Source organism: Panthera uncia (genome assembly GCF_023721935.1).
Source record: "Panthera uncia isolate 11264 chromosome A3 unlocalized genomic scaffold, Puncia_PCG_1.0 HiC_scaffold_12, whole genome shotgun sequence".
Classification (NCBI taxonomy): domain Eukaryota; kingdom Metazoa; phylum Chordata; class Mammalia; order Carnivora; family Felidae; genus Panthera; species Panthera uncia.
The window spans coordinates 23,893,822-23,908,061 of record NW_026057579.1 but is presented as its reverse complement, the minus strand read 5'-3'; the positions used below and the strand labels follow the sequence as shown (position 1 = coordinate 23,908,061).

At 46.6% G+C, this 14,240-nt stretch overlaps 1 protein-coding gene across 1 annotated transcript in view; it reads right to left on the bottom strand.

Annotated features, from left to right (window-relative positions):
• Positions 1–14,012, bottom strand: part of APOB (apolipoprotein B) — a 38,800-nt gene extending 24,788 nt beyond the window's left edge. Inside the window, exons 1-15 of the mRNA XM_049652009.1 lie at positions 13,831–14,012; positions 13,520–13,558; positions 12,243–12,358; positions 10,899–11,044; positions 8,715–8,868; positions 7,722–7,877; positions 6,082–6,206; positions 5,453–5,538; positions 4,063–4,282; positions 3,046–3,273; positions 2,713–2,830; positions 2,459–2,605; positions 1,559–1,770; positions 1,054–1,291; positions 315–491 (exon numbers count right to left, since the gene is read on the bottom strand). Of these exons, the coding sequence (XP_049507966.1) occupies positions 315–491; positions 1,054–1,291; positions 1,559–1,770; positions 2,459–2,605; positions 2,713–2,830; positions 3,046–3,273; positions 4,063–4,282; positions 5,453–5,538; positions 6,082–6,206; positions 7,722–7,877; positions 8,715–8,868; positions 10,899–11,044; positions 12,243–12,358; positions 13,520–13,558; positions 13,831–13,894 (2,226 nt within the window). The 5' untranslated portion in view covers positions 13,895–14,012. The remainder of the gene's footprint in view (positions 1–314; positions 492–1,053; positions 1,292–1,558; positions 1,771–2,458; positions 2,606–2,712; positions 2,831–3,045; positions 3,274–4,062; positions 4,283–5,452; positions 5,539–6,081; positions 6,207–7,721; positions 7,878–8,714; positions 8,869–10,898; positions 11,045–12,242; positions 12,359–13,519; positions 13,559–13,830) is intronic.
• Between the last annotated feature and the right edge of the window lie 228 nt (positions 14,013–14,240).

Genomic DNA, 14,240 nt, shown 5'->3' with positions numbered 1-14,240 from the left:
GACATAATATCAAACAGCTTTTCTAGGTATGCAGTTTGAAGACAGTGTGGTGAGAATTCAAACCCATGCCCCTGAGTTTACACTCTTAATCATCATGTGAGAGTGCCTCTAGTGAGTCTGGCCGCTGGGCACATTGAATATCCAGGAGGCTTATAATTACAGAGGACATAGTCCTTATCCCCATAGGACTGGTTAATAACAGTCGTAACTGTCACTTCAGCTAGACAGTTCCTTGATGACTTCTAGGCTTGGATAAAATGTTTTCACATTGAGACCGAAAGCCTTCCTTGAGGGAGTACTTAACAAAAACATACCTGCTCACGTTTATCATCTTTGGTATAGCCAAAATGGTCCACCAAGACCCTGGAGACATGATCAGGAACTTGGCCATCAACCCAGTACAAAGCCTTGTTGACACTGTCTGGGAAAAATCCTTGCTTTCCAAAAAGAGCTTCCAATGTTGGCTCAAAGCCTTTTCCTTCCAAACCAATCTGAGAAAGAAAATCAGGCAAGAAAATGCCGTCAGGTTTCTTTGTTGTATGTCAGCCTCTAATTCCTCTCTTTATGTCCATTTAATTAAACAAGTATTTAATGAATACTACAGCGTAGGAGCTGAACTTAGCACTCCACAGGAGTTGTGGTATTTAATTCTTACTAGAATCTTGAAAGGCAGAACTTATTATTTGCCCTTTTCCAGAAGAGGCGAGAGGATAAATAATTAAACAAAAGATTCGGATTGAGAATGAATTTGGGGTTTGAGCCAGATCAGTCTGATTACACAGCCCATGCATTTTCTTGGATTTTGGTTCTAAGGACTTCTCTGAGACATCTGCATTTCCGTTAATACTACAGAGTCATGCCTCAGGTGACCTCTAGCTGGAAGGCAGGGGGGCAAGGGAGGTGGGAAAGAAGAAGCCCTCAAACAGTTGGTATGAATGAACTGCCTGAATATAATTCCTCCCCAGGCTGCCTCACGGCTCCCTCAACTTCCTATTTGTGGTGTTGTATACAACAGGAGAGAGGACGTAAGCCTCTTCTTAGTATCACACATACCTCAAAGAGGTCCGCTGGAGCAAATCCAAAGACAGTGAGGGTTGTTTTCAGCATGCTTTCTTTAGGAAGGTAATTATTTGGATCAAATATAAGATTTCCTTCAATTTTGGCTGAGACTGGGTCAAGTGATGGAAGGGAAACAGATTTGGAGAGGTGGTAGTTCCGGGAAAATTTTGTGAAGTCCATGATGGTTGGGAGTTGAGATCCTTTCAAAGCATCTTCCACTAAGCTTTTCAAGCTAGATGGAAAGAAGGAGTGTTATTTTTAGCTTACATGTCATATTACTAATCCATTGTCTGTCCCACCCCAAGGAAATAGGGATTGCCAATTGCTACTAAAAGATTTGGGTTTCATTTGCTCAAGAGCTTGGCTCAGGTCTGGTGCACTTTTGCATGAATGTTGCCCAGGAGAAAGAACACTCCATAAGGGTAGGCAGTGGCCTTTCGGAATGAGGTTTAGAATTCTAGCACTTTGTTTCAGATGGGGGAACATTACTCCTACTTACTCTTTGATATACAGTTCTTCTGAGTTTAAGATGTTGGTGATGTGGGAAGCCACAAAGTTCTTCACTTGTTCATTCTGTTCCCATGGGAGAAACTGGACAATCTGATTAATATCTGACTGGGAAGGGCCCCTCATCAGCATGAGATAGGCAGCCAGTCGCTTATCCCCTGGAGAGGCATCACTGAGGAAAACCCGAAGAAGGACTTCCCGGACCTGTAGCCAAAAAAGGAGACTATTACCACTGTCCTTTGGTCAGAACACAGAACATGCCTGGCAAACACTGGTGGGGTCTGCTAGCAGTTTATTACGTGCAAGTCGAATTTCTTTCTAATAACTTTCCAAATGCTGGTACTGAATCTTCTCACCAGTATCCCTCAGAACAACCAGCTCCAAGGAAGGGTCTCAGAAGACTCGTGTCAAATGCATGTTGCATTCAACTATATTAACATACTCAAGTTGTGACTTGATGAAGGGATGCTACTAGGTGAAAGTAAAGTTGTTTTAACACAAATTATTTCAGTGTGGGAAGGGGTAGTGAGACTGTGGGGTGAATAAATAAGGCATTTTCCAAAACTCTGGAGTCATTTCCACCCAAAGTAGGGCCAGGTCGACAATCCTAGTTTGGGAAGACTGGGGAAATCAGGCATGTTTTCCTAAGATGAGTGGCGGTTGATCTGGTAGGGGGGAAGCATGGAGCTAAAGTCTCATATTCTGAGTGCTAGAGTAGCAGCATGGTCCAATATTTCTCTCTTGTCCACAGTCAGGTCAATAGGCTTACTGAAATTGGCAATTAGAAAGCAGTAAAATAAAGTAAGCTGAATGATGAGATTTAGAATCTCATTCCAAGTCCTTGTTAATCTGAATAAACTTTTTACGTTTAGACATCCTCTGTGGACTTAACCTCATCTTTAAGTTCCATTTTCCGCAGGGCCTGGATGGCAGCCTTCTGAATCAGCAGTGATGGCTCTGAACTTTGGATACATTTCAGGATCGAAGACGTGAGTCTTGGGGATACTGTCTCCATGGTTCTGCCAGTATTTCCAATGACCTGCATTGAAAAGAAATGAGGGGGAATCAGGGTGCAGAATGAGAAGTAGGGGGTATCCAGGAAAATGCTTCTGAAATGATGTATATTATACAAAAGACCAAAAGTACCCTCAGAATCAAGTAGGTGTGATCTTCGTTCCCAGTGCAATCATCGCGAATCTGTTCCAACAGGTAATCAGCAATGTCCAGCAGGGCCTGGGTCACCACAGGGTTTGTCTCATGATAGCTACGGAATAAGAGTTAGGACTCAGCAAGCATAGCTAGGTTTACCTTAACAAACTTGTGTGTGCAGATTTCTTATTTCGGGGCTTTACTCTCAAAACGGCCAGTGGAAAAACAGTGTACGCGTAAGAGTCTGGAAGTGGAGGGTAGGGTATGACCTTAGTACAGAGATGTAGGGTCTTCCTCAACTCCTGCGAGGAGGGCCAGTGTGAAACTCACTTGTTGACCACGTGACCCAGAGCATATAAAGTGGTCCGGCTCTGCTGCTCCTTTGCTGTGCTGAAGATCTCCTGCAGCCTCTCGGCCGAGGGCTCTGGCATCAGGGCCACCAGGTAGGTCACAACATCTGTCAGAAGGGGGTTGGCCTTCTCACTTCTCAGCCACTGGAGGATGTGAGTGTAACACTGGGGCTGTCCACACTGAATCAAAGCTTGTAAGGTGACGGGGCTGAGAAAGAAAGAGCAGAGGATTACGTAGATCACCTTTAGGCAGCTCCATTATCCTTGGCTCATGACGCTCCTTTGTCAGGAGTGCTCTGATCTCCTGTATTCACTCTCCAAATCTGACCATCTTCCGAAATCCAACTTGTATCCCAGGAACCAGGAAGCCTTCCCTATAAGCACTATCCCCTGGGGAAGCACCATGGAGGAAAGTCTGAAGAAGGACCCCAGATTTATCACCAAAAGAGGACAGTTATCCCCGTCCTTCGTTCAGAACATAGAACATGCCAGGCAGACACTGGCATGGCCTCATTTTGGTCCTCAGTCCCTCCTCTGACGTTCCCAGCACTTAGAGCCAGTGCCTTGAAGTATAGAGAAATCACGGTATTACTTTGTTTGCCTGAATTCTCTCTCCACTAGCCTAGGCTTCCAGAGGGCACAGATGTCTTTTTCTCTCAAACTTTCCAAGGTACTCACCATAGAATGAGGGATTAGATTAGTAGATATCCATCAAAATGTGTGAAGTATTTCCCTCCTATATTAACACACAAATGCATATCTGCCTTGAATGCAGTGTGTGTGTGTGTGTGTGTGTGTGTGTGTGTGTGTGGCCCATGGAACTCTAAGCATGTTAGCTGATATTTCTCTATCCAGCAAACATTAACTGATTGACTAGTTGATTAGCTGAATTGATATTTTAATGGCCCCTGAGGTTTTCTGCTTGGCCAACGTTTGAAAGTTCAGCCAGATACCATAGGTCATACGAAAGATATGGTTGCAACCATTAAAGAAATACCTGGACACCTGGATCAGCTTTGGCAAGAGGGATGTGATTGCCTCATTGTTGAGGCCTCTCAGCTCAGTAACCAGTTTATTGAAGAGGTTAGCTTTCTGGGCATTCTGGTCAGAGACGTGTAATGTTTGCAGTTCCTGCAGAGTCTTCACAATGGCCTCGGCCTGCTTTGGGGGTGATGTGGATTTGGTGATCTCAAAGGCCAGACCCACCTCCTCGGTACCTGGGAGGAGGAAAGCGTCAAAGGGATTCCTGCTTATCTACATTTCAACCACCTCTTGGTCTACTAGAAACTAGAAAGTAGGGAGGTATCAGCAAAGAAGAAAAGAAAACTATACTGTACTCGATGCCTATTATGTATCTGTCTCTGTGCTAGGTATCTGACTTCAATGTCTTTTACTTTAATGCATTTGCTCATCATACTATCCATATGGGTTGCTATTATTCTTCAATTTAAAGATAAGGAAACTAAGATCCATAGATGAGCAACTCACCTTGCCTAAGACCTCTCTGAGTGTAAGAGGCAGAGCCGTAATTGAATCCCAGCTTGTCTGAATTTGATATCAGATTACCTCTTTACTGGAAGGAAGCAGAGGAGGTGCTATGGCTGAGGCTAGACCCACTGGTGCTCACCTGCCATCTTTTCCAGAGGGATCAGCTTATGGGGGGATGATCCTCTGTGTCTCCTCCATCACCCTGCTCTGACCCATGCCAGCATATGTGTTAATGTGGGAAATGTGGGGGAATAACAAGGGAAATGTGGTACCATGGAAAGAGTCCTGACTTAGACTAGACATGGGGGCTCATTTTGCATCACTTCTAATATTCAGAGACCTTGAGTACATCACAGACCTCTCCATGTGCCATTTTCCCCTCTGTACAGTGGGTATGAAAGTCCACATAGCTACTACCATAGGTTATGCATTCCCTCATTGAGAACAACGAGGGAATGCATTAGACAGATTTAAATACAAGACAAATGCAGGGCTAGAGTTGGACTAGAGATCGCTAAGGTTCCTTCCTACTCTAAAGATGGATTCCTGACCCCAAACGCCCTCTCCCATTTCCCTACCTCATCCAGGTTCCAGGCCTAATTACTGGGTGTATAAGGTTGTCAGATCTACCAAAGGTAGACTTAGGAGGCCAATTTCCTATTTCTGAAAATCTGGGTAGCTTTGGGACACTTCTCCTTTTCTTTTGTCCCATCACCACTTGACATTCTGAAAGGAACATGCTTGCTCACTAGAGTGGCCCAGAGCCAGAACACCAAAGCCCGCTGGACTCATTAGTCAGCAGACATTTCCCAGGACCCAGCAAGAAGCTAAGCCATGATACATGGTGTTTCTTGGGCAGACTTCCCAGCCCTGGCAACTGTGTGCACCTAAAATCTTACCTTCATCAAAGAAGCGGCTGTTGATCTTAGGTGTTTCTTCAAGTTTCAATGTCTGTGTAACCTGTGCCATCATCCCATACTTATTCCTGGTAACAAAGGAAGTACATCATGTCATGGATGGTCAGCTCGCCCGCCAATGAACACCACCTACCTCCACCTGGACATGCTAGCTGTCTTTCTTTCAGAAGGACATCTGTACCTTACACCTCTCACCAGTCTGGAGTGCCCAGAGTATAGGGACTAATTTGTGCCTTGAAATTCCTGTGTATTACCCTCAGCACAATGCCAAGAATGAAGCAATTACTCAGTAAATACAAGTTGATGGATCAGGTTTCAAATGGATTGGTATATCCAAGTCTCTGGTCCCCATCTCAAATCCTCCATAAAACTGTTCTAACTCTTAAAGTCTGCGTCTCAGATACATTTTGTTGATATCAAATTATTTTGCATGCCTAAGATTTTCCTGCTGAATTTTCTGTTTGCTTGAAAATGGCGACAGGGATGGGCTGTGCTCTGTAGCTCCTCAGAGCCTCCTCCAGGCACAGCCTCACCTACAACAGGGCACCCGACAAGCACTCATCTTACACCGACTCCATAAGTGATGAATCAGGGTGCAGAAGGTAACCTACTTGTAGGAAAAAGGCAGGAACACGTGTTGCTCCTTACAGATGGCTTCTGACACATGCTTCTTCTTGGGGTCCAGAGTGTACTGGCAGGACTGGTTGCTACTAATCAGAGTTGACAAGGGGCCGATCTGTGAATGGGATCGGGAAAAGCATTTTGATCAGTTCCTGAGGCTTGAACCTGATTCTTCTGCAAGGGACATTTACCTTCGAGGAAGATGGGAGATGGGAGTTCTGCACCACTAGATAAACTCAGTTATAGAAGGGAACTTGGTACTTGACATTGAGACAAAAGGATGCAGCAACTTGGCATACGCCAAGCTGAGTCAAGCTGTACTCTTCTTATTCCACCCCAATGGACCTCTCATCCTGTACAAAGTGTATATAACCTGGTATTGTATGCATACTCACCCACTGCACATTGACACTCGACAAACTACTGCTTCTTAAGTTTTCTTTGCCTAGAAGCCTGTCCTTAAGGCTCTCTTGCACTTTTACATCCTTTGTATCTTTCAGGTTCATGCTCCACATCCTCCATGAATCTTTGGGTCTAGACTGATTGATGCTTGCCCACCATTTCTTCTAAGTGGATCTACCAACAGCTCTGCCCAGTGAGCTGTTTGAATAGTTGCTTTCTCATTCCTGGTTGGAGTTAGGATTGCTTGTCTGTACTGTTCAGTGTATAACTTTATCAAGTATGCCATTTATTGTCCTTTATTGGCATGTGTAGGAAACTTGTTCCTGTATTAGACTGTAAGTACCCTGAGGGGAAAAATCCATGGTTCATCTGCCACTGTCTCTGACCCTCAGTGCTGCCTAGAGTAAGTCTGAGCATACAGCAGGTGCTCAAGATAAGCCAGTGCCTTGGCCTCTTTTGATTGTGGCTCTTGTCATCAGATGCCCTATTTTTGGCCCCAAGGACAATGACCAGGAACATTGCCAAGCATGGCAGTGATTGCTCAAGACCTTCCAATTTACTGAGATAAGCTGTGATTCACGTCCCACAAGATATTACAAGGCATTGGGCAAGCTCTGGTAATGTGGTGCTGCATGAGCCCTGTTAAGGTGACAGCAGAGAAGGTTAATACTAAGGGGGTGGCCTAGACAAGAAGCAGAGGGGCCAGGTATTGAGCAGGGTTGTATATGGGATGAAAGGAAATGACACTAGAATGGTCTTGGTAATGTCACTCCATGGGAGTGAGGGAGAGGAGAGCAGAACACAGGTCTTGGGGCTTCCTCAGAGGTCAGATGCCTAGAGGTCGGGGGACATCCAGTTCTCTTACAGGAAAGAGTGGCAAGTGGCTTTGCTGCCCTACATTAAGCCCTAGAACCTTCTCATGGATGGACAGTCATTATTCTCCATCGATGGCAGAAGGTTTGGTGCCAGTGACAGAATAACGGCAAGAAAGACAGAGCTCTGGGCTGAGAGTCAGGAACCTGATTCTTGTCTTGACTTAATTAATAACAGGCCATGTGGCCTCTATCAGTCCTTTCCTGGTTTGGTCCTCAGTTTCCTGCTGAAATCTATATGAAGATGAGGCTGGGTTGGATCTTCTCTGAGATTCGTACCTGCTCTAACATTCCAGAATTTTAATAACCAAGAGGACTGTGCTCAGTGCAAGGAGCGATGTGGGTGTGAAACTTACCATGCCTTTGATGAGAGCAAGTGGGCTAACTCCTGTGCTAATGGGCTTGAAGCGATCACACTTCTCCAGGTTTCTTTCGATGGAGATTCCTGTTGCCACATTTGCCTTCTTTGTTTTAACAGTTAAGTCACTGGAACAGTTTCCATACACAGTATCCTATGCGAGCAGAAGAGACAACAGGTTTATCCGATGGATGTGCGAAAGCAGCCTTAGGTGCTTCAGAGGGGGTGGGAAAGGAGCCTTGGAGAAAAGGCAGGAGCCATATGGACAGGGAGGGGACTTTCTTCCTCTTAGGCAGAGTGTGGGCATTGCTGCTGCCTGGCTGGCCAGAGGCAGAGTAAGAAAGCCAGTTAAGAGTGGTTCTGGTTCTGATGCACTCCAGCTTGGCCTCCCAGGACCCAGCTAACTCTGACTTTTTATTCTGGGCTCTCAGATCATTTTCTCTATTGCTCATTTACGGCATGTATTCCAATCTGCCTTGTATTTAATGTATCTTGGTTTTCTCCCCAGACCACGAGAACTCCCTGAGGAAAGGCTTCTGCAGGATACATCTCTGTATTCTCCAAGTGTGGTATAGCATAGAACTTAGAACTCAGTAAGGGCTCAGAAATGTTCCCGGGGTTCAAGTAAATTGAATTGTCTCTCAGATTGAAACTTGAAATTCTTAAGAGAGGCTGGCAACAGATTCAATTATTTTCTGTGTTGAAAACACACACAGGCTTTACTTTGTGACACCTGGTGGGGATAGAAAAAAATCAAACAAAAGAGTAGGGTGGCCAGGACTCCTCAAATACTGCTTTCAAATGAAGCCAACTTGCTCAGCCTGTTCATGAGGATCCACCAGTGAGCCCAGGAGACAGGGGGAGCCTTGGGTACTGTGTAGCAAGCCATGGAGCCACATGAATAACCCACTCTACATACACAGTGGGACCTGGCTCAAATATGTGAAGAGGAGTTCAAAGGGCCACTATTACCCACTCTCTGAGCTCTCACCAGAAACAACACTTGCTCATCCTCTTCTGTCTCTGGAGGAACCAGGAGGGCAGAAATGATGCCCCTTTTGATGTTCAGGATGTGTTTAGGCTCCTCCTTCTCTGGGTAAAGTAAAACTTGCTTCCCTTCAGGAATGGCCAGCCTGAGTTCGTACCTGTTCCAGAGAGAGTGTGGTCACGGAAGTGTCTTTTCTCCACTGTGAGCCTGTTGGACGTAAGCTGGATCACTTTGCAGCCTCCTTTTTCTTTTTTTCTTACTTACCGTTTTTTTCATTTTGCATCTTTTCTTTACAAATGTACCTACACATATACACACATTTTTCAAAAAAGTATAGAAATATGTGTATATTTTTGGCATTCTTTTACTTCTTTACCTGTTTTCGCTTGACTCACGCATCCCGTATCTGTTTGCCACCCACATCAGTCTCTGCTGACGTGCTCTTCAAGGAACAACCCACTGGGTATTTCATTTCTATCTCCACACGCAGGCAATCCCATACAGAGGTGTGGGGGTGGAAGCATTTGCACATAAAGATTTTTTTCATTGCTTGTTTTATACAAACGACATTGTGTTTTCCACATTTTTCTCTTTCTCGCTTTTCTCACTTAATTATACTCCATAGAAATCCTTTGACTCGTTTGGTAAAGCTCTAACAGATTTTTTTTTTAAAAGCTATAGAGCATTCCCATTTTATGGTTATATATAATTTATTCAGACATTCTCCTACTTAGTGGCATTCACTTTATTTCTGGATCTTTTTTTTTCCCCACACGAACAACACTGAAATAAACATCCTTATGCATATACTACTGCTTTTCTTTTCACGGGCTAGAATCCCAGAGTTTTGAAATTGCTGTGTCAAAGGCAATAAGTATTTTTAATTATAATAGCTATTGACTATCGGCTCTCATTTCTACCACCAATGCATACGTACACTTTTCCTCGGAGGCCTGCCAGCAACAAGTGCTGTAGCTGTTTTAAATTTCTGTAGTCTTATGGGCATAAGGTGATAAATACCTTGTTGTTACCTTAATTACACTTCCTGACTACTAGCGAATTTGAGCTTCTACTCATATGTTTGTTGGGTAGTCACTCGTATGTGGTCTCAGATCGTGTCTGAAGCCCATGTCAACTATGATCTTAGGGACTTCCCTCTGGGGACTCCCTTTTGGGGATTCAGGGCTGCACCTTTTCTAGTTAAGTCAGCAGGAAGAGAAGGGGGCCAGGCACATCTCCTACAGCTCGACATCCTCACTGACAGTTTCAGACACAGCCATGTGGGCTTGGAAAGCCTTGTGGTGATCAAGAGCAGGAGTCCCTTTTGTTCGGAGAGAGATAAGGACCAAAAAGTAACTCCTAGTCCCTCCTGTCACTGCATCCCTCTCCCTCATACACATTTAGGTCTTAGAAAAACTATTGGTGGGAGTCAGAAGCCTCAAGGCTTACTCTGCAGAGGAAGGACTGGCTTTCATGTCTAATGTGTAACAAATTGAAGATGGGCAGAGAGCTCCTGGTGCTACCAGATCAACGAACCTCTATCACTGCTTGTATTTATTTGCACACACTTAGGACACCATCAGCTGTGATTTGGACTGGAGGCAGGGGTGATGTTCAAAATATTTAACAACTGGTGTCACATAGACATTGATCAGTCAGAAGACACACCAGCTGTAAACACCAGGAATGGCCTGGTCAGCGTGCACCAGCAGAACGCTCTAGACTAGAGGCTGGGCTTGGTCTCCATGCTGAACAGACCCCGCACCACCATGAGTAGCCACACCAACAAATCCTGCTGGACCCCCTCTTCCCCAACGAAGAGCACTAGGTTCCTGTCTCATTTAATTCTTTAAACAAAAATTCGCTTACTTAAATCAACCATCTCAGCCTTATTGTCTCAAGGAGTTTTAAAGCATGAAATTATTTGAGAAACACAGTTAAATGATAATTAGGGGAACTTCACTAGGGGAGGGTAAGTAATGCTTCCTCTTTCTGATTTTTGTGACAACTTAGCAATTCCCTGATCCGTGGTGAATACATAAAATACTTATTCTCACACACATGCCTCCTATAAACACATAGATTCATCCCTCACTGGACACACACACACATGCAACACACACACGTATATGCACAATACATGCAGCGACTCCCAGAGTCAGAAGTTTACACAAGCCCGTGCCTTACTTGGACATGGCAGCAGCAAACTCCTCAGAGTTGCTGGTCTTGTGCAGCAACGGCTTCCCCCTAGCGTTGAAGCCATACCCCTCCTTCAGCGCACACTGGCTCGTCTTGAGGATGAAGCTACACAGTTGGGGCACCTCTAGTTCAACCTGGGAAGAGGATAGCAGCACCTGCAGACTCTCCACCAAGAATGTGAGCCCCTCCACAGCCCAGGCCTTACTCTTTAATCAGGACACTACAGGCAATCCGCTGGGGACTGTGACACCTGCTCCCCACGCCACGTGGGTCTTTAACATGCCTTCTGGGTCCCCCATGAATCAACAGACTTAGTCCAATTTTGGGTCTTTTTTGCATTCTGAGGTACCAAGTTTTTTAAGTCTGCCCCTGTGCATGTAAAGGAGGACTTATTTTTGTATTGGTTCTAAAGAGGCATGACTGGTTAGAGGGAATGAAGCCTGGGAGCAAGAGGAAGACCAACAGGAAGCAGGAAGCAGGCTATCATTGGTTTCAACACCAAATGTTTCCTTAATGTCACCACCCCCCCCCCCCCCCCCCCCCCCCCCCATTGTTTGTATCTATCTATTAGGGCCTCTTCAGAGCTTCTCGTAGAGCTGGCGTGTATGGAGATCCCTAGTTGTCATCTAGCACTGTTAAAGAATTTTCTGCAATGATGGAAATGTTCTATATTTATGCTGTCTGACATAAAAGCTGCTAGCCATGGGCACTTGAAATGTGGCTAGGGTGACTAAGAAACTGAATTTTAAGTTTTACTCAATTTAAATAGCCACATGTGACTAATGGCTACCTTAGTCGACAGCACAGACTACGGGGTCCTAGAAAGAAGAGGTCAATGTCTCAGCCTGACTTTTCTTCCCCAACACAAATCCCAATAGTGGCCCTTAGATCCGTTCCATATCAACATGGGCATGAATACAGTTATCTGAACCACAGGTAAAATTTTATTCAAGAACAAACTGCATGTTTAATTTTTTTTTTCTTTTTCCTTTTAGCAAAGACACTGTTTGGCTTAGAGTATCAAAACTGCACTCCATAATGCTTTCCTGAGATGCCCACCTCCCTTGGCTCACCCACTGGGCTTCTCTCATCATGTTAAATCTACCGTCCTGCAATGCTGATATTCTAGATATCTATTCCAATGGCATCTTGCAAACGAATGGAAAAATAAATCTGGTTGGCAAAATTTTCTGTGGCAGACAACTCAGCAAAGTGGCTGACTTGCAAACTGAGGGCCAGTCCCTGCACTTTGAGGTCACCAGTCCTAGCATAAGCTGGGTTTGCTCAGCTGTGGACTCCGTGCCTCCGGGTGCTCTTCCTCTCCCTCCATACCTTACAGTTGATCCTGGTGGTACTTCTTGCATCAGCAGCCCCAGGAACACCACTGGAACTCTCAGCCTCATAGTTGTACACATACTTCCGGAGGTGCTTGAATCGAGTTGCTCCTTCTAAAATGGGGAGAAATAGGTCAACTACGTAGCAGATAACTCCCCCAAGGATAGTCAACTCTGGGAAGAGAGGGGCAGTGGCCCAGATCATAAAAAATGGTAATTAAAATTATTATTTTCAAGTTTATTTATTTATTTAGAGAGCGAGAGAGAGAGACAGAAGGGGGATGGGCAGGGGCAGAGAGAGAGAGAATCCCAAGCAGGAACTCAGGAACCATGAGATTATGGCCTGAGCTGAATCAAGAGTCATACACTCAACCAACTGAGCCACCCAGGTACGCCTAGACTCAAATTATTTTTAATTGACTGCATTATACTTTCCCTTTACAGATTTAACTTCCCCACTGTGTTTCATTGAGGATAATGTTTACATTTGATGGTATTTTGGATGTATCCTCTGAGGTGCAAGGAGGGGAGCGTTAAACAATGGGGCCCAGAAAGTCTACAAGAGAAACCAGCAAATACCTCTAATACCTTTCCAGCTTGAAAATACCACAATTCTGTGGCTCTTTTTTGGTTCTCACAAATCCATGAGGCAGAGTTCATTAAGTTTTAGGAGTATCTGTCTTAAGAAAACCTCAAGGAGGAGTATCTGGAGGTTTCCATTGTGCTGGAGAGGAATTTGCCTAACAATTTGAGAAAAAGGACATTTGGGGCATGAACACAGATGCAGTGACGCGAGATGGACACAAGATGGCAGTGCTGCCCCATCGGAGGCCAGCCTCCCGCTCTCAGGAAAACACTGAGTACCACCGCAAGGCCAGCTCCTTTGACCCCGAGAGGTCAGGTAAATATGAAGGACTGGGGGGCTGGCTTCTGCACAAAGGTTAAAGTCAGCATTTCCTCACCCTCATATGTTTCGAATTAATGATTAGCCACCGATAAACAGATGGTGATGTCTCTTTAAAGTGTCCACGGGCCCACAGCGTGACAGTTCCTTCCCCACCCTGCCCTAGGCCATGCTTTTGGGACAGAATAGAACAGCAAGGAGAAGAGAATTGAGCTCCTTTGGAGGTGGGCAGAGGCCCCAGGAACTGGCTTCCTGGGGCTCAGAGCAGTGCACACCCATCCCAGCATCCCAGCATTTTAGTGAGCTGGCGTGCAGCAGGGTGGGCTGGGGGGTGGGGGCGCCCTTCCCTGCCCAGTGGGGAAGCGCCTTACTTGGGCAGCCGGGGCTGACGTTTTCCAGCACCTCGTCTTCTGTAAGAAAAGGAGAAAGACATTGGTGGTCTCTCCCGTCTTCCGATGATGGGCCCCAGCGTCTCACAGGGAGAGGCACCGCAGGGGTCTTCCAGCTTTTAGAGGAGAAGCGGCTCCTGGAGAACCCGCTCCCCATCCCGTGCTCTCCCCGCCCCCCCACCGTGCTGCGCGAGGATGAGGCCCCGCCGGCCCTTTTCCGGGTCCCCGGCGCCCCCGGCCCCCTCCCCGAGGACGCAGCCCCGCGCGCCCGCACGCCGGCCGGCCCCACTCACGCGCCCAGGCGCCGGCGGCCGCCAGCAGCAGCAGCAGCAGCAGCGTGGGCCTCGGCGGGCCCATGCCGACGGGGTGGGCGGCTCCCTCGCTGCGCCTCGCGGGAGGCCGGCGGGCGGGCTGGCTGGCTCCTCAGGGACGGGCACCCGCAGGCAGCCGCCCCGCACCCGAGCTAGGAATGCGCGGCCAGCGCCCGCGGCCCATTTATACCGGGCCGCCCGCCCAGGCCGCAGCGCCCTGGCTTCGAGAGAGCGCGCCGGGCGAATTGCAAAAGGTCCAAAGGGCAGCCGGGCCTGTTTGCTTTTGCACACCGGGCTCGCCTGGCCTCTGAGCTCCAGGAGGGGCCGGCCGGGGGCCTGAGCCCAGACCCAGCCAGGGCCACGGCAGGCCTCTACTCCGGCCTGCTTAGAGT